The sequence below is a fragment of the Pseudophryne corroboree genome, chromosome 4 (assembly GCF_028390025.1).
Source record: "Pseudophryne corroboree isolate aPseCor3 chromosome 4, aPseCor3.hap2, whole genome shotgun sequence".
Lineage (NCBI taxonomy): Eukaryota > Metazoa > Chordata > Amphibia > Anura > Myobatrachidae > Pseudophryne > Pseudophryne corroboree.
The window spans coordinates 90,690,765-90,711,294 of NC_086447.1; the positions used below are offsets into that span (position 1 = coordinate 90,690,765).

Genomic DNA, 20,530 nt, shown 5'->3' on the forward strand with positions numbered 1-20,530 from the left:
GTCCTCTGTGTTGATCTAACCAAAAACAGGTCCCGCGCAAGCTCTGTGTATTGTCCCCTTATATATTTGTAGATGTTGATCATATCCCCTCTTAGTCTCCGCTTTTCCAATGTAAACATGCCTAGTCTTTCAAGCCTTTCCTTGTATTCCATCTTCTCCATGCCCTTAATTAGTTTGGTCGCCCTCCTCTGTACCTTTTCAAGCTCCAGGATATCCTTTTTGTAGTACGGTGCCCAGAACTGTACACAGTATTCAAGGTGTGGCCTCACTAGTGATTTATATAATGGGAGTATAATACTCTCGTCCCTAGCATCAATACCCCGTTTTATGCATGCTAATATCTTATTAGCCTTCTTTGCTGCAGTCCTACTTTGGGTACTACTGCTTAGCTTGCTATCTATGAGGACACCTAAGTCCTTTTCCAGTACAGAATCCCCTAATTTTACCCCATTTAATAGGTAGGTGTAATTTTTGTTCTTGTTACCACAGTGCATTACCTTACACTTGTCTCTGTTGAAGCGCATTCTCCATTTGGCTGCCCATGCTTCTAATTTAACTAAGTCGTTCTGAAGAGACTCGGCATCCTCCTCTGTATTTATAGCCTTACACAATTTGGTATCATCTGCAAAAATTGACACCATGCTCTCTAGACCTTCTGTTAGGTCGTTAATGAAAATATTGAACAATAGCGGTCCTAATACTGAGCCTTGCGGCACACCACTTAGCACTTCAGTCCAAGTTGAAAAAGATCCATTAACCACAACGCGCTGCTTCCTATTATCTAACCAGTTTTTGACCCAAGTGCATATTGTGCTTCCTAGCCCTGATTCTTGTAGCTTGTAGATAAGTCTCATGTGTGGTACAGTATCGAACGCTTTGGCAAAGTCTAAAAAGATTACATCCACGTCTTTACCCTGATCTAGGTTTGCGCTTACTGTTTCATAAAAGCCAAGTAAGTTGGTTTGACAGGATCTGTCCTTCATAAACCCATGTTGATTCCTTTTAATGACCTTATTGGTTTCAAGGAACTTCTGAATACTATCTCTTAGAATACCTTCCAATACTTTCCCCACTATAGATGTAAGACTAACTGGTCTATAATTACCTGGTTCAGCTTTACTTCCCTTTTTGAATATAGGCACTACTTCCGCTATACGCCAGTCTTTGGGAACCATACCTGATATAACTGAATCCTCAAAGATCAAAGATAGCGGTTTTGCCAGTTCAGAGTGAAGCTCCATTAGAACCCTTGGATGAATACCATCGGGCCCTGGTGATTTATTAATCTTTAAATGTTTTAATCGTCACAGACTACTTCCTTGCTTAAATAAGTACCTATCAGTGTGATATTCTCATTATTGAGATTGTGTGCCAGTCCCTGAATTGGGTCCTCTCTAGTGAATACTGTTGAAAAAAACTCATTTAGTGTGTCCGCTATGTCATTATCATTTTTGCTTAAGACACCCAACTTGTCTTTCAAAGGGCCTATACTCTCCTTTTTTAATCTCTTGCAATTAATGTATTTAAAGAATTTTTTGGGATTCGCTTTGCTTTCCTTTGCTACTAGTTTTTCAGTTTCTACTTTAGCCGCTCTTATTTCCTTTTTGCAATTTTTGTTACATTCCTTATAGTGCTGAAATGACTCTGCTTCCCCGTCAGATTTGTATTTTTTAAATGCTCGCCTTTTCTTGCCCATAAGTTCCTTAATCTTTTTGTTAAGCCACATCGGTTTATGATTTTTATTCCCTTTTTTGCTACTCATAGGAATATATTTGAGTGTATTTTTAGCTAGCAGGAATTTTAGTACCTCCCATTTCTCCGTAGTATTTTTTCCTAAAAACAAACCTTCCCATTCAATATCTCTGAAAAATACCCTCATCTTTTCAAAATTTGCTTTGCTAAAGTTTAAAGTCCTAGTTGAGCCAGTATAGGGCTGTTTGTAGAAACTGATATTGAATGTGACCATATTGTGGTCGCTGTTTCCTATGGGTTCCCCTACTATAATACCCGATACCAAATCCTGATTGTTTGTTAATACCAGGTCTAAGATTGCATTGTACCTAGTTGATTCCTCAATTAGTTGGACTAGGTAGTTATCATTTAGTGTGTTTAAAAACATACTGCCCCTAGCAGTATCACATGAATCGATTTTCCAGTTTATCTCTGGATAGTTAAAATCTCCCATCACTACTATGTCTCTTACTCTTGCTGCTTTTTCAATTTGCTTTAGTAACAATTCCTCATCAGATGCGTTGATACCAGGCGGCCTATAGCATACACCCAATACTAACTTTTTTGTTCCTTTTTCCCCGCATGCAATTTCTACCCATAATGTCTCAACAGTGTCTACAGTCCCCTCCTGAATATCTTCCCATATATTAGGTTTTAAAAACGGATTTACGTACAGACACACCCCTCCACCCTTTTTATTTAGTCTGTCTCTCCTAAACAGTGTATAGCCCTCTAGATTGACTGTCCAATCATGAGATTCATCCCACCAAGTTTCAGTAATGCCTATAATATCATACTGTTTGCTTGCTGCAAGTATTTCTAGTTCACCCTTTTTACCAGTAATGCTTCTGGCGTTTACATACATACAGCTAAGATAAGTATTTTCCCTTGCGTTAGGGACATCTTTCACCTTATGTGGCAAGGATGACCTGTAATCGTCATTGGTTAGTGCTTTGGTAAAATCCCTTTTAGTACCCATGTTAGTGACCTTACTGCCTGCTCTTACCCTCCCCCCAACTTCTCCCCCATTTCGTTTACTACCGCCATCCCCACTATTCTCACTGCATGACCCGTAGTTTCTAGCTAAACCCTCCCCCCAGGCTCCTAGTTTAAAATCTCCTCCAACCTTCTAACCATCCTTCCCCCCAGCACCGCTGCCCCCTCCTCAGTCAGGTGCAATCCGTCACGACAAAAGAGATGGCGCCTGACTGAGAAGTCCGCCCAGTGTTCCAGGAACACAAACCCCTCTTTCCTGCACCAATCCCTAAGCCACACATTTACCTCCCTAATCTCCCTCTGCCTCCCTGGACTAGCGCGTGGCACGGGTAATAATTCTGAGAATATTACCTTAGATGTCCTTGCCTTCAGTTTCTTTCCTAAGTCCCTATAGTCTTTCTTAAGGACATCCCACCTTCCGCTAACTTTGTCATTGGTGCCAACGTGCACCAAGACCGCCGGGTCTTTGCCAGCCCCTCCCAACAATCTATCTACCCGGTCCGCGATGTGCCGTACCCGAGCACCCGGGAGACAACAGACTGTACGGCGATCACGGTCCCGGTAGCAGATTGCCCTATCTGCCTTCCTGATGATAGAATCCCCTACCACCACCATTTGACTAGGTACCTCTCTATCTTTTATCCCAACCGCACCAGAGGGAGCAGTCTCCTCCGGCACCGTCATTTCTTCACTATCATCCTCCGATTCCTTGTCCAATCGGGCAAATTTGTTCGGGTTTGATAGTTCGGAGATGTCGTGCCTCCCCCTCTTTTTCTTCCTTCTAACTGTGACCCAACTGGCTACCTGATCATCATCCTCTTCTACCAGTGACCCCTCCCGCAACTCCTCCACCGTTCTGTCTAAACTACGCTCGAGATTGTGAATCTCCCTCAGTCGCGTAACGGTTTGCTCTAGATCAGTTACCTGGGCTTCCAGGGCAACCGTTCGCACACACCTCGTGCAGATATATTCACACTGGGCCGGTAGCTCCAGGTGTGCATACATCTTGCACGACATGCACTGAGTGAGGTCCTCAATCACAGCCCCTCCCATATTGTTTGCAAGGTCTAACTCCCTGTTACACTCAAAGAAAAAGCAGCAAAAATAAAAAATAGAAGACAAGCAATATCACTTATACAATAATTAAGCTGGCTTATACTTATCTATGTTTGTGCGGTTCTTGGTCCTTCACTTTCATGCAGCCGTAGTACTCTCTCCTGCGACACCTATACTCCACTTAGCAGTTGCAGTTGTTCCAGCTCACTGCTCCTCCTTTTCACTCGGCTTCCAGCTCCTGCTAAGAAAAAAAAAAGAAAAAAAAATGCCCCTCACACCCGCACAATCACAGCCCCTCTGCTACTCCAAGTAAGAGACCCTCTCACTCACAAGGTCAGCCCCTTGCAGCCTCACCAGAAGTTTAATGGTACTGTAAATGTGTGTTCCTGATTGTGTATTATAAAACTCACCTTTTTCTGTATTCTAACTCACCTTTTTGCTGTTTTCCAACTCACACTTAGAAATCCCAGCAGCACTTGGAAGAGACCAGCCACACAGAGCAGGCTCCAAGAGTCTAGTCACTGCTTATATAGGTTCACCCAGCTGCTTCAATTAGCCCCTCACCCTCCTGATTACTCCTGATTACTCACACCTGAGTTAACCCCTCTGGCTATCACCTCACACTTTGTTTTTTTATTTTTTTCCCTCCAAAAGGAAAAAAAAAAAAACAGTACAGATATATTAAAACAAAAAGAAACAGTATAGATACAAACAATCAATCAGAATCAGATTACTTTCTCTCACAAAATTGCTATTCCTATATGGATAGACAGAGATTAATCAGAGTTCACCTTTTTACTGTTTTCCAACTCACACTTAGAAATCCCAGCAGCACTTGGAAGAGACCAGCCACACAGAGCAGGCTCCAAGAGTCTAGTCACTGCTTATATAGGTTCACCCAGCTGCTTCAATTAGCCCCTCACCCTCCTGATTACTCCTGATTACTCACACCTGAGTTAACCCCTCTGGCTATCACCTCACACTTTGTTTTTTTATTTTTTTCCCTCCAAAAGGAAAAAAAAAAAAAAACAGTACAGATATATTAAAACAAAAAGAAACAGTATAGATACAAACAATCAATCAGAATCAGATTACTTTCTCTCACAAAATTGCTATTCATATATGGATAGACAGAGATTAATCAAAGTTCACCTTTTTACTGTTTTCCAACTCACACTTAGAAATCCCAGCAGCACTTGGAAGAGACCAGCCACACAGAGCAGGCTCCAAGAGTCTAGTCACTGCTTATATAGGTTCACCCAGCTGCTTCAATTAGCCCCTCACCCTCCTGATTACTCCTGATTACTCACACCTGAGTTAACCCCTCTGGCTATCACCTCACACTTTGTTTTTTTATTTTTTTCCCTCCAAAAGGAAAAAAAAAACAAAAACAGTACAGATATATTAAAACAAAAAGAAACAGTATAGATACAAACAATCAATCAGAATCAGATTACTTTCTCTCACAAAATTGCTATTCCTATATGGATAGACAGAGATTAATCAGAGTTCACCTTTTTGCTGTTTTCCAACTCACACTTAGAAATCCCAGCAGCACTTGGAAGAGACCAGCCACACAGAGCAGGCTCCAAGAGTCTAGTCACTGCTTATATAGGTTCACCCAGCTGCTTCAATTAGCCCCTCACCCTCCTGATTACTCCTGATTACTCACACCTGAGTTAACCCCTCTGGCTATCACCTCACACTTTGTTTTTTTATTTTTTTCCCTCCAAAAGGAAAAAAAAAAAAAAACCAGTACAGATATATTAAAACAAAAAGAAACAGTATAGATACAAACAATCAATCAGAATCAGATTACTTTCTCTCACAAAATTGCTATTCCTATATGGATAGACAGAGATTAATCAGAGTTCACCTTTTTACTGTTTTCCAACTCACACTTAGAAATCCCAGCAGCACTTGGAAGAGACCAGCCTTATAATCATAATGCACCTTACACATTATAACAACATTTATTAATGCCCTTTTACACATAACGTTCCTTACACATATGCCGCACATTATTAATGCCCTTTAATCTCTACTCATCGCTACAGCAACCCTGATAATCTCATTCACATCTCTCCCACAAACTCATACCCCCTATCCTGTGCCCTCTGGAATGCCAGATCTGTTTGTAACAAACTGGTCCCCACTCATGACACCTACTAGCCATTACTGAAACTTGGATTACGCCCTCTGACACTACCTCTCCTGCTGCTCTCTCTGCTGGGGGCCTCGCATTCACACACACACCCCGACCTGGGGGTCACCATGGGGGTGGTGTTGGGGTCCTTTTACCTTCTAGTTACTCCTGCCAACTTATACCACCAGAACCATCCCTTACATTCTCTACATTTGAGGTCCATGCCATACGCCTCTTTCAACCAGTCCATCTTAGAGTAGCTGTCATTTACCGCCCCCCTGGTGCTGCTTCCAAATTCATCGACAACTTTGCTTGCTGGCTTCCTCACTTCCTCTCTTCTGACATTCCCTCCATTATCCTAGGCGATTTCAACATCCCTATTGACATCCCCACACAATTCCCTGCCTCTAAACTCCTTAACCTCACCTCTTCACTTGGTCTCTCCCAGTGGACCTCCTCACCCTCCCATGTGAATGGGAGCTCACTGGATCTGGTCTTCACTCACCGCTGATATTTCTGATTTTTCCAACTCCCCATTTCCCCTCTCTGACCACCACCTGCTCTCCTTTAACCTATCTCTCTCGATTTCCCCATCTCTACCTCTTAAGGCTACCATCACTAAGCGTAACATTGAAGCTATTGACACCACATTCCTTTCCTCCCTGTTTGACTCACTTCTCTCTCCTGTTCTCTCTCTCACATACCCTGAACAAGCCACTTCCACATACAATGCATCCCTTACTTCTGCTCTTGACTCTGTTGCTCCACCAACCACTATTCACCCGTGCAAATTAACACCTCAACCCTGGCACACCAAATGCACCAGATATCTGCAAAAATGCTCACGTACTGCTGAGCGACACTGGAGGAAATCACGCTGTAAGGCAGACTTCCTCCATTTCAAACTTATTCTCTCATCCTTCAGTGCTGCCCTTTCTCTTGCTAAATAGTCATACTTCAAGAACCTCCTCTCCTCCCAGTCATCCAACCCTTGGTGCCTCTTTGCCACTCTCAACTCACTCCTCTGTCCACCTCCACCTCGTCTCCCTTCCTCACTCTCTGCTCTTGACTTTGCCACTTACTTCACATCCAAAATTGACTCCATACTGTACGTAAGGACATCACATCACACCAGACCATCAGTAACCATCTTTCTCCCATCCCTTACCACCCCTCCGCATCCCTCCCACCAACTCTGACATCTTTCTCCCATGCATCTGGAGAGGAAGTCATGGCCCTCATTCGTTCCTGTCCCCTCACCACCTCCCCACTTGACCCTATCCCCTCCCACCTTCTCTGCTACCTCTCTCCTTCTGCTTGTTCCCATCTTTCCCACCTTCTCAATCTCTCCCTCTCATCAGGCACTGTCCCCTCTGCCTTCAAGCATGCACTCATCTCTCCTATTCTTAAAAAAAATACCCTTGATCCAAACACTCTCTCCAACTACCGACCCATCTCTCTTCTCCCTTTTGCCTCCAAACTCCTTGAGCGTATTGTCTACAACCGCCTCACTGTCTTTCTTTCCTCACACTTACTGCTTGACCCATTCCAGTCTGGCTTCCGTCCTCTCCACTCCACTGAAACTGCCCTTACAAAAGTATGCAATGACCTCCATGCTGCTAAATCTAAGGGACACTACTCTATACTTATTCTACTTGATCTCTCTGCTGCTTTTGACACTGTGGACCACCCTCTCCTACTGCAAATCCTTCACTCCATTAGTGTGCGTGACACTGCCCTCTCTTGGCTGTCTTCCTACCTCTCTGACCGTTCATTCTCTGTCTCCTCTCATGACTCCACCTCCCCCTCAGTTCCACTAACTGTAGATGTACCCCAAGGTTCTGTCCTTGGTCCTCTTCTCTATTCTCTCTATACATCCTCACTAGGTAATCTCATTTCCAATATCATCTCTATGCTGATGACACCCAAGTCTATCTTTCCTCTCCAGACCTCTCCCCTGCTCTCCTCACTCGTATCTCCAACTGTCTCTCTGCTACCTCTTCCTGGATGTCCCAGCGCTTTCTTAAACTTAACATGTCTAAGACCGAGCTGATCATCTTCCCTCCCTCCTGCATAACTTCACCTCCTACAATCTCATTATCTATTGATGGCACTACTATCTCCTCTAGCCCCCAAGTGTGCTGTCTTGGAGTAATCCTTGACTCCTCCCTCTCCTTCAAACCACATTTTCAGCACCTCTCACAAACCAGCCGTTTTCATCTAAAAAATATTTCCAGGATCAGACCCTTTCTGACCCAGGATGCTACTAAGACTCTTATCCACTCACTGGTCATCTCCAGACTGGACTACTGTAATCTCCTCCTGACTGGCATTCCTGACAAACACCTCTCTCCACTCCAATCTATCCTCAATGCTGTTGCCCGGCTCATTTTCCTCACCAAACGCACTACTTCTACCTCTCCTCTCCTACTAGACTTTCACTGGCTCCCCTTCCCTTTCAGAATCTTTTTCAAGCTTCTCACACTCGCTTACAAAGCCCTCACCCACTCCTCTCCCATCTACATCTCTGATCTTATCTCCCTTTACACTCCCTCCCGTCCTCTTCGCTCTGCTAATTCACGACGACTCTCCTGCCTACGGATTACTTCCTCCCACTCCTACCTCCAAGATTTTTCACGTGCTGCACCACTTCTCTGGAATTCCCTACCTCTCCCCCTCAGACTCTCCACCTCTCTACAAAACTTTGAACGGGCTCTCAAGACCCACTTCTTCACCAAACCCAGCCAAATCTCATCCTAACCCTCTGTTCCACATTCTCTATGTACCCCATCTGTGTCACCCCTGTCTGTCTACCCCTCCCCTTTAGATTGTAAGCTCTCACGAGCAGGGCCCTCTTCCCTCATGTGCTTATCCTTTGTCTTACTTTAATAATCTTCAACTGTACCACATCCAGCAGTCTTCTGCCACCTGATACTTATTCCAGTGTCATCTGCTGATGTAACTATGTTTATTTACCCTGTACTTGTCCTATACTGTCATCAACTGTAAGTTGCTGTTTTCCTGTTTGATTATTTATGTACTTTGTAATTGGGCGCTGCAGAACCCTTGTGGCGCCATATAAATAAAGGATAATAATAATAATATACACATAATGACACACATAGTGCCTCCTACACATTTGTTGCACATTATTAGTGCCCCTGTACACATAATGACACACATACAGTAGTACCCTGTTACACATATGCCGCACATTATTAATGCCCTTATACACATGACACACATAGTGCCCCTTACACATATGTTGCACATTATTAATGCATTTTTACATGACACACATAATGCTCCTTATGCATATTCCGAACACTACTGCACAACCAACCCACTCACATGCACACAGCACTCACACTGCCACTAACACTGTGACCTCTGCCTCTGCCTGGATACAGATGTGTCCTCATAAATCTTGCCTCAATGCTAACATCGGGCATACCTTTTTTTTAATGAAAATGCATCTTATTTGCATTGCTATGTGGCTAGGATGCACAAGCAGCTTCTGCTGATTAAAATGATATGCAGCATGCCTATATACTGTGTGAGACTGTGGCTGTATCTGCATATGAAATGCTACACACAGAATATAGGCATGCCACATATCATTTTAATCAGCAGAAGCTGCTGATGCCCCTAGGCATATCAAATGCCCTAGGCAATTGCCTGGTTTGCCTATGCCAATGGCCGGCTCTGAATGCTACACACAGAATATAGGCATGCCACATATCATTTTAATCAGCAGAAGCTGCTGATGCCCCTAGGCATATCAAATGCCCTAGGCAATTGCCTAGTTTGCCTATGCCAATTGCCGGCTCTGAATGCTACACACAGAATATAGACATGCCACATATCATTTTAATCAGCAGAAGCTGCTGATGCCCCTAGGCATATCAAATGCCCTAGGCAATTGCCTAGTTTGCCTATGCCTATGGCCGGCTCTGACAGTGAGACTTGGAGGCATGCCCAATACTTACATTGGCCAGCGACTTGCATAGGCTATTAATGTAGACAAGATAAGCGCAGACAAAAAACAGGCACATGGAAGAACTTGCAATTAAGTAAGAAACTGCCAGAGATAAGACTAAATAAGGCAGTGTGGCTTGGAGTAGAGATTGGGGGCCAGATGTACTAAGCGTTGAAAAGTGATAAAGTGGAGAGAGATAAACTACCAACCAACCACCATCTGCCAGCGTCTTAGACGTGCACGCGGTCGTGACTAACAAGGCGCAACTTTGCTGATATGTAGCCACGATGAGCGTGGCTACATCTGTACCTTGGAGAGGTATTTCTCCACCCCAGCAGAGAGGCAAGGTTTCCCCAGACAGACACAAAGAATGGCAGCCAGGGCTTTGCATAAAAGAATACAATGGTTTATTCCATAACCTGGAAGTTATAGTACTGAAGGGAAAGTATTGATTCAAGCAACTTAAACACACAAACCAATAAAATCACAGACACTATACACACTTTAGGGGAAAATGGAGGTGCACAGTGGTTAGCATTAATGCCTCACAGCACTGAGGTCATGGATTTGATTCCCACCATGGTTTTGTGTGGAGTTTGTATATTATTTCCGTGGGTTTCCTCCGGGTACTCCAGTTTCCTCCCACAGTCCAAAATATACTGGTAGGTTAATTGGCTAACCACAATAATTAACCCTAGCGTGAATGTGTGTGCATGTACATGTGTTAGATTGTAAGCTCCACTGGAAGGGCTGATGTGAATAGTCAAATATTCTCTGTAAAGCGCTGCGGTATATGTGTGCACTATATAAATAACTTGTAATAAATAATAACTTTGATGTAACTACAGGGGGTCTCCATTTACACATTGGGGCCCAATTACCTTGTTAAATAGTGATATGCAGCTATAAAGCCTCCTTCCATCATGAACAAAATATTTCAGCGCTGTGTAATTAAGATGATTGTATCAAACAAACTGGAGCTGCTTCCCGTGCGAAGGCCAGTCTGCTCATTGCAGTTTTACCCAGCGGGGCCCCGGCAGTGCCTCGAAGGCTTCGCTTCCTACTGCCATGTTACAGGCTGTGTTTGAAAATGACAGTTAGGAGCTGATTGTTTGGTACTTTATCACTCATTATCACTCTCTACTTTATCACTTTTTAAGAATAAATACATTTGGGCGAGTCTTTAACCTCTCCTGTCTCTGACAGTTGCTGTGCGCTCTCTTGGCTGAGGGTGTCAGCAGGATCCCGATTTCATACCATGCAGTTCTTAAAGTGATTCTGTTACTTCAGTTGCTGTCCCGCCATTGGGGGTAATTCCAAGTTGATCGCAGCAGGATTTTTGTTAGCAATTGGGCCAAACCATGTGCACTGCAGGGGAGGCAGATATAACATGTGCAGAGAGAGTTAGATTTGGGTGGGGTGTGTTCAATCTGCAATCTAATTTGCAATGTAAAAATAAAGCAGCCAGTATTTACCCTGCACAGAAATAAAATAGCCCACCCAAATCTAACTCTTTCTGCACATGTTATATCTGCCTCCCCTGCAGTGCACATGGTTTTGCCCAATTGCTATCAAAAATCCTGCTGCGATCAACTTGGAATTACCCCCATTGTCTCTTCCTTCTGCTTACTCTCTCTGCTTATTTCAGTCTTCAGCTTATTAGTCTCCCCTCTCTCAGCTGCTAATCAGTGCTCAATTGCATCACCAGCTCTCCTCTCACAACCGCTCCAACTGTCACTCCTCAAAGCTGCCTTTTTGGGGGGGTTTTATTATATTTTTTTTGTTTAAAATGTCACAGGATGAGAATGCTTATTGCAGTGGGTCACCTAATCAGCCAGAGCCCAGACTGATCCCACCCTGCATGCAAACAGCTAATAGTGGTGGCAAGCTGTGAGACCATGGCAACCCTTGCTTCTGGCTCCCACATACAGGGGACTTTCCTGCTATCCCTCTTGCTGGCTGTGTGTGTGACAGCAGCTACTCTAGAACCGGCTCCCTGCCTGAACTGCAGCATGGCACCGGAGCTACCTCCTGGTTACAATCTAATGCCAACTTACACCACCATGGATGGAAGCCAGGGCCGTCTTTTCGTATGGGCTCAATGGGCACTTTCCCAAGGTCCCTAGGAGTCTAAGGGCCTTAGGCTGATAGCTGAGGGTCCCCTTTTTCCAGGGGTACCAGATTTTAAAAAATTGTTCCTGGGGAACCGGCGATATCTGACTTTGAAGCAGTGGTCCCCATCTAAGACTGTTAATTGCTCTTCCCAGCCAGATATCTCGGGTCCTGTCTGACTTAGAGTTTTTCTGAGGGTATTCTCCAAAAGATGCAACTCCCCCCTCTCTACTATGCCCAGGACCAGAGATATCAGGCCTTCCAGTTGCTGGTCCATGTTCCAGCTCCACACATCTGGTTTGCAGTTTTATATTTTTGCCGGTGGATTGCTCTGGCTCCTGAACTCTGATCCCCAATTCCCCAGTACCTCCTGAAAGGTGGGACTCTCTAGTCTTTTTTATCACATCAAAGCTAAGAAATCTATTTCCAGGATCTGGAGATATCTGCAGTCAAGCAGGCTGCCCTACCACTGGAAAATGGTGAATATTAAGCCCACTCCACTATCCACCCCTCCCCTGCATATTAAACGCCCCCTACCACCCTGGAAGTCATGTACCAGGGCCCCTTCATTCATCCCAATGCCCCCTTCTACAGTTTAGTGTTCTCCCTCCCTCCAGGTCCTACATGCTGAGCGGAAGATGATAGAACACCCTCACCACCCCTACCACCCCGGGACATCAAAGCTCCTGCTGATAGCACCCCCCACCCCTTCCACTGGAGGGTGGGTAGGGGCCCAGTGCATTGTTGTGCCCAGGGTCTACACTGCTGTTAAGATGGCCCTGATGGAAGCGTGCCTTGGCAGAGGGACTGGACAGGGGCTGCAGCTGTGCCCATATCATGGCCTGGGGAACCAGCACCTTGGAGAATCAGCATTACCAAGGTTATTAACCAGTTGGGCATTGGTGGTACAGCATTGGGCATATTACTGGCACTAAACTGCTCATAGCACTGGAGATGCATTGGACAGTACTGTGTATGTTGCTGGCACACCACTTAACATAGCACTGGCTCATGATTCAAAATCATCGATGGTCTATGGCTGATCTACAATAGTTTTCGCATCGGTGGGGGAGAATCAGATGGTTCCCCGCCATTGATGATACAAAGCCACCAATATTTTTTTTTCAAGGTGTCGGGACACAGAGCTTAGCTCAGGCCCCTGACAATCTTGCGAAGCTCTGCCCCCTGGCTCTCATTAGCCTGCAGCATATTGAATAGTAATGCTGGGCTGACCATCAGTGGGTGAAACCATTGATGGCTTCCTTGCAGATGGTTCCACACCATTGATCTTACCCATCAATGATACCACGGATGGTAACCCACTAATGGCCATCCCTACACAGACAGTACTGAGCATAGCAGTGGCACAGCACTGGGGGTGTACTATGATATCCTGGCTGTCGGGATCCCTGCGCCCAGCAAACAGGCACTGGGATCCCGACCGCCGGAATGCCAGCAGTGGGGTGAGTGCAAAAGAGCCCCTTGTGGGCACGGTGGCGCGCTATGCATGACACGCTATTTATTCTCCCTCCAGGGGTGTCGTGGACACCCCAAGAGGGAGAATAGTTGTTGGTACCCCGGTGGTCAGGATCCTGGCGCCGGTATGCTGAGCGCCGGGATCCTGACAGCCGGGATATCTAATGCTTCCCCAGTACTGGGTATACCAATTGAACAACACTGGTGGGGAAGTGTTGGGGGCTGTCTATTTTGTCAGTCCTGGGCCCGATAATTTCTGATAGCAGCCCATATTCTGTAATATCGTGAATTACTTTAGCTGTTTATGCTTTGTTTTTACAGCTATATAATGTTTACCCAATCCTGGGATTCCTCCCCGGCAGTCACAAAACTATTAGAAAAAATGTGGTGGAGCTGCTGGAATTTATAACACAGACGTTTGTGAAGCATCTAAAAAACTTAGATGAGAATGATCAGAGAAGTTTCATTGATGCATTCCTCGTACGACAAAAAGAGGTACAGTAACAAACACTGTCATCAGGGTTTTATTCCTTTTACTGTATAGCCAAAAAAAACAAAAAGGACCCTCCTAGAAAAGGTGCCAAGAGAGAGGGGTAGATGGTACAAATTACCCGGGCCCAGGTCTGATGGAGAGGCCCGGTGAGGGTCCAGTAGCAGTGGCGTGCGGTGAGGTCAGTGGCTGGTGAGGCACTGCAGCCATAATGTCCGCCGAGTCCTGCCAACGACACCTACCACCGCGAAACCAATGCCCGCTACTGTCCCTGAGCCGATGCCCGCTCCCACCGCCATCCCTGATGCCCGGTACCCCAACCACTAATGTCCACCACCCCCACCGATGTCTTACAAAACCGCCCACCATCAACTGCCCAGGCCCCCCGCCACTAATTTGCATCTCAGTCCAATACCGTCGCTGCCAATGCCTGCAGCCAGCCTGCTCATAAAACTTGTGGTGAGCAGGCGGCTAATATATTGTACATTTTTATAAAATAAATATTAGTGTTTGGGACTGGGGAGAGAGTGGGAGGAGGACATGAACGCAATTTTGTTGTCCAGAGCTTCCATTAACTTAATAATGCCAGGGGCACGGCGCTACTAAGTTAATGGAAGTCCTGGACAACAAAATAGCCAGCAGTGGGCGACAGGGAGACGGTGCCGCCAGGTAGATGACAGCAGTGGGTGAGAGGGAGTGGGTGTCAGCAGTGGGTGGCAGGGAGATGGTGACGACAGAGAGAGAGTGACATAAGTCGCTGACAGGGAGAGGGTGACACCAGCGAGAAAGTGACAGGAAGAGTGTGATGGCAGGGAGAGGGTGACAGCAGTGGATGACAGGGAGAGGGTGACACCAGCAGGAAGGTGACAGGAAGAGTGTGATGCCAGGGAGAGGGTGACAGCAGTGGATGACAGGGAGAGGGTGACACCAGCAGGAAGGTGACAGGAAGAGTGTGATGCCAGAGAGAAGGTGACAGTAGCAGGTGACAGGGAGTGATGCCAGGGAGAGGGTGACAGCAGCGGGTGACAGGGATTGACGCTAGGGAGAAGGTGACAGCAGCTGGTGAAAGGGAGTGACAAAAGGGAAAAGGTGACAGCAGCAGGTTACAGGGAGTGATGACAGGGTGACAGCAGCAGGTGACAGGGAGTGATGCAAGGGAAAAGGTGACAGCAGCAGGTTACAGGGAGTGATGACAGGGTGACAGCACCTGGTGACAGGGAGTGACGCCAGGGACAGGGTGACAGCAGCTGATGACGCCAGGGAGAGGGTGACAGCAGCGGGAGACAGGGAGTGACACCAGGGAAAGGGTAACAGCAATAGCAGTGGGTGAGAGTATGACAGAGAGAAGTAAAGGGTAATGGGGATAGGCAGTGAATTACATTATAGTGCTATTTACTTACCTGGTCCTGGGCCTAGAACTGCAGTGTGGCCCTTACTTCGGTGTTAACTCCAGGGATCTTGACGTCAGATCCCCAGTAGCAAAGAGCACTCTAAACAGGAATCCAGGGTCGGACAAAGAGCGAGAGAAGAGGAGAGGAGAGGAGCGGGGATTGTGGCCCATGCCCCCCCCCCCCCACACTCTGGCCGGACTGCACTCTAGTTACTAGTATCGGAGTCTGGCGAAGTATGCCAGAGACGGGCAGTGGCGGCGAGGTGTCACGGGGAGGGGGGGGGAGTGAGGTGGAAATCGGCTCAAGGTACAAGACTGGGGGCTCTCTTGCTGCGCCACGCACAATTGTCCCTGCATACCAGTGCCGTAACTAGACATTTTAGCGCTGCGTGCAAGAAACAGCATTGTCGCCCCCCCCCCTCATATTTAAAGAAGGGCCAGTGCACGCGACAAAAATATAGGGGCATGGCTTCATGGGGGTAGGGGCGTGGCCACAAAATAATACCAATGCATATTAAGCTGTACAATAGTTTCTATTATTCAAATGACACTGCACTGTAGCACCACTTACATACATTACACCAGGTAGAACCCCTGTCGCACATTACGACAGGTGGAGCTCACTTTTACACAGTACGGCAGGTATTGTCCCCTTTTACAGAGTACAGCGGGTATGGTCCCCTTTTTACACAGTACAGCAGGCATTGTCCCCTTTTACACAGTACAGCGGGTATGGTCCCCCTTTTACACAGTGCAGCAGGTATTGTCCCCTTTTACACAGTACAGGAGGTATTGTCCCCTTTTTACTAGAGATGAGCGGGTTCGGTTTCTCTGAATCCGAACCCGCCCGAACTTCATGGTTTTTTTCACGGGTCCGAGCAGACTCGGATCCTCCCGCCTTGCTCGGTTAACCCGAGCGCGCCCGAACGTCATCATGACGCTGTCGGATTCTCGCGAGACTCGGATTCTATATAAGGAGCCGCGCGTCGCCGCCATTTTCACACGTGCATTGAGATTGATAGGGAGAGGACGTGGCTGGCGTCCTCTCCATTTAGATTAGAAGAGAGAGAGAGAGAGAGAGATTGACCTGATTTACTGGAGCTTAGGAGTACTGTAGAAGTGTAGAGAGTGCAGAGTTTACTAGTGACTGACCACAGTGACCACCAGACAGTGCAGTTTTATTTAATATATCCGTTCTCTGCCTGAAAAAAACGATACACACAGTGACTCAGTCACATACCATATCTGTGTGCACTGCTCAGCCCAGTGTGCTGCATCATCTATGTATATATATCTGACTGTGCTCAGCTCACACAGCTTATAATTGTGGGGGAGACTGGGGAGCACTGCAGTGCCAGTTATAGGTTATAGCAGGAGCCAGGAGTACATATTATATTAAAATTAAACAGTGCACACTTTTGCTGCAGCAGTGCCACTGCCAGTGTGACTGACCAGTGACCTGACCACACTGACCACCAGTATAGTTAGTAGTATACTATATTGTGATTGCCTGAAAAAGTTAAACACTCGTCGTGTGACTTCACTTGTGTGGTGTTTTTTTTTTTATTCTATAAAAAACTAATTCTGCTGACAGACAGTGTCCAGCAGGTCCGTCATTATATAATATATACCTGTCCGGCTGCAGTAGTGATATATATATATTTTTTATATCATTATTTATCATCCAGTCGCAGCAGACACAGTACGGTAGTTCACGGCTGTAGCTACCTCTGTGTCGGCACTCGGCAGTCCATCCATAATTGTATACCACCTACCCGTGGTTTTTTTTTTCTTTCTTCTTTATACATACATACTACTACATCTCTTTATCAACCAGTCTATATTAGCAGCAGACACAGTACAGTACGGTAGTCCACGGCTGTAGCTACCTCTGTGTCGGCACTCGGCAGTCCGTCCATAATTGTATACCACCTACCCGTGGTTTTTTTTTCTTTCTTCTTTATACATACATACTACTACATCTCTTTATCAACCAGTCTATATTAGCAGCAGACACAGTACAGTACGGTAGTTCACGGCTGTAGCTACCTCTGTGTCGGCACTCGGCAGTCCGTCCATAATTGTATACCACCTACCCGAGGTTTTTTTTTCTTTCTTCTTTATACATACATACTACTACATCTCTTTATCAACCAGTCTATATTAGCAGCAGACACAGTACAGTACGGTAGTTCACGGCTGTAGCTACCTCTGTGTCGGCACTCGGCAGTCCGTCCATAATTGTATACCACCTACCCGAGGTTTTTTTTTCTTTCTTCTTTATACATACATACTACTACATCTCTTTATCAACCAGTCTATATTAGCAGCAGACACAGTACAGTACGGTAGTTCACGGCTGTAGCTACCTCTGTGTCGGCTCTCGGCAGTCCGTCCATAATTGTATACCACCTACCCGAGGTTTTTTTTTCTTTCTTCTTTATACATACATACTACTACATCTCTTTATCAACCAGTACATATTAGCAGCAGACACAGTACAGTACGGTAGTTCACGGCTGTAGCTACCTCTGTGTCGGCACTCGGCAGTCCGTCCATAATTGTATACCACCTACCCGAGGTTTTTTTTTCTTTCTTCTTTATACATACATACTACTACATCTCTTTATCAACCAGTCTATATTAGCAGCAGACACAGTACAGTACGGTAGTTCACGGCTGTAGCTACCTCTGTGTCGGCACTCGGCAGTCCGTCCATAATTGTATACCACCTACCCGAGGTTTTTTTTTCTTTCTTCTTTATACATACATACTACTACATCTCTTTATCAACCAGTCTATATTAGCAGCAGACACAGTACAGTACGGTAGTTCACGGCTGTAGCTACCTCTGTGTCGGCACTCGGCAGTCCGTCCATAATTGTATACCACCTACCCGTGGTTTTTTTTTCTTTCTTCTTTATACTTATACATACTACTACATCTCTTTATCAACCAGTCTATATTAGCAGCAGACACAGTACAGTATGGTAGTCCACGGCTGTAGCTACCTCTGTGTCGGCACTCGGCAGTCCGTCCATAATTGTATACCACCTACCCGTGGTTTTTTTTTCTTTCTTCTTTATACTTATACATACTACTACATCTCTTTATCAACCAGTCTATATTAGCAGCAGACACAGTACAGTACGGTAGTTCACGGCTGTAGCTACCTCTGTGTCGGCACTCGGCAGTCCGTCCATAATTGTATACTAGTATCCATCCATCTCCATTGTTTACCTGAGGTGCCTTTTAGTTGTGCCTATTAAAATATGGAGAACAAAAATGTTGAGGTTCCAAAATTAGGGAAAGATCAAGATCCACTTCCACCTCGTGCTGAAGCTGCTGCCACTAGTCATGGCCGAGACGATGAAATGCCAGCAACGTCGTCTGCCAAGGCCGATGCCCAATGTCATAGTACAGAGCATGTCAAATCCAAAACACCAAATATCAGTAAAAAAAGGACTCCAAAACCTAAATTAAAATTGTCGGAGGAGAAGCGTAAACTTGCCAATATGCCATTTACCACACGGAGTGGCAAGGAACGGCTGAGGCCCTGGCCTATGTTCATGGCTAGTGGTTCAGCTTCACATGAGGATGGAGGCACTCAGCCTCTCGCTAGAAAAATGAAAAGACTCAAGCTGGCAAAAGCAGTAGCACCGCAAAGAACTGTGCGTTCTTCGAAATCCCAAATCCACAAGGAGAGTCCAATTGTGTCGGTTGCGATGCCTGACCTTCCCAACACTGGACGTGAAGAGAATGCGCCTTCCACCATTTGCACGCCCCCTGCAAGTGCTGGAAGGAGCACCCGCAGTCCAGTTCCTGATAGTCAGATTGAAGATGTCAGTGTTGAAGTACACCAGGATGAGGAGGATATGGGTGTTGCTGGCGCTGGGGAGGAAATTGACCAGGAGGATTCTGATGGTGAGGTGGTTTGTTTAAGTCAGGCACCCGGGGAGACACCTGTTGTCCGTGGGAGGAATATGGCCGTTGACATGCCTGGTGAAAATACCAAAAAAATCAGCTCTTCGGTGTGGAGGTATTTCAACAGAAATGCGGACAACAGGTGTCAAGCCGTGTGTTCCCTTTGTCAAGCTGTAATAAGTAGGGGTAAGGACGTTAACCACCTCGGAACATCCTCCCTTATACGTCACCTGCAGCGCATTCATAATAAGTCAGTGACAAGTTCAAAAACTTTGGGTGACAGCGGAAGCAGTCCACTGACCAGTAAATCCCTTCCTCTTGTAACCAAGCTCACGCAAACCACCCCACCAACTCCCTCAGTGTCAATTTCCTCCTTCCCCAGGAATGCCAATAGTCCTGCAGGCCATGTCACTGGCAATTCTGACAAGTCCTCTCCTGCCTGGGATTCCTCCGATGCATCCTTGCGTGTAACGCCTACTGCTGCTGGCGCTGCTGTTGTTGCTGCTGGGAGTCGATGGTCATCCCAGAGGGGAAGTCGTAAGACCACTTTTACTACTTCCACCAAGCAATTGACTGTCCAACAGTCCTTTGCGAGGAATATGAAATATCACAGCAGTCATCCTACTGCAAAGCGGATAACTGAGGCCTTGGCATCCTGGGTGGTGAGAAACGTGGTTCCGGTATCCATCATTACTGCAGAGCCAACTAGAGACTTGTTGGAGGTACTGTGTCCCCGGTACCAAATACCATCTAGGTTCCATTTCTCTAGGCAGGCGATACCGAAAATTTACACAGACCTCAGAAAAAGAGTCACCAGTGTCCTAAAAAATGCAGCTGTACCCAATGTCCACTTAACCACGGACATGTGGACAAGTGGAGCAGGGCAGGGTCAGGACTATATGACTGTGACAGCCCACTGGGTAGATGTATGGACTCCCGCCGCAAGAACAGCAGCGGCGGCACCAGTAGCAGCATCTCGCAAATGCCAACTCTTTCCTAGGCAGGCTACGCTTTGTATCACCGCCTTCCAGAATACGCACACAGCTGAAAACCTCTTACGGCAACTGAGGAAGATCATCGCGGAATGGCTTACCCCAATTGGACTCTCCTGTGGATTTGTGGCATCGGACAACGCCAGCAATATTGTGTGTGCATTAAATATGGGCAAATTCCAGCACGTCCCATGTTTTGCACATACCTTGAATTTGGTGGTGCAGAATTTTTTAAAAA

General features: G+C 46.1%; 1 protein-coding gene across 3 annotated transcripts in view; it reads left to right on the top strand.

Moving 5' to 3' along the window:
- Positions 1–20,530, top strand: part of LOC134908963 (cytochrome P450 2K4-like) — a 150,515-nt gene that overhangs the window by 54,699 nt on the left and 75,286 nt on the right. For 2 of the 3 annotated variants that reach the window (XM_063915255.1, XM_063915253.1), the window contains exon 5: positions 13,818–13,991. The exons of the other annotated variant lie outside the window; for it this stretch is intronic. In XM_063915255.1, coding sequence (XP_063771325.1) covers positions 13,818–13,991 — 174 coding nt within the window. The remainder of the gene's footprint in view (positions 1–13,817; positions 13,992–20,530) is intronic. 3 annotated transcript variants of the gene reach the window in all.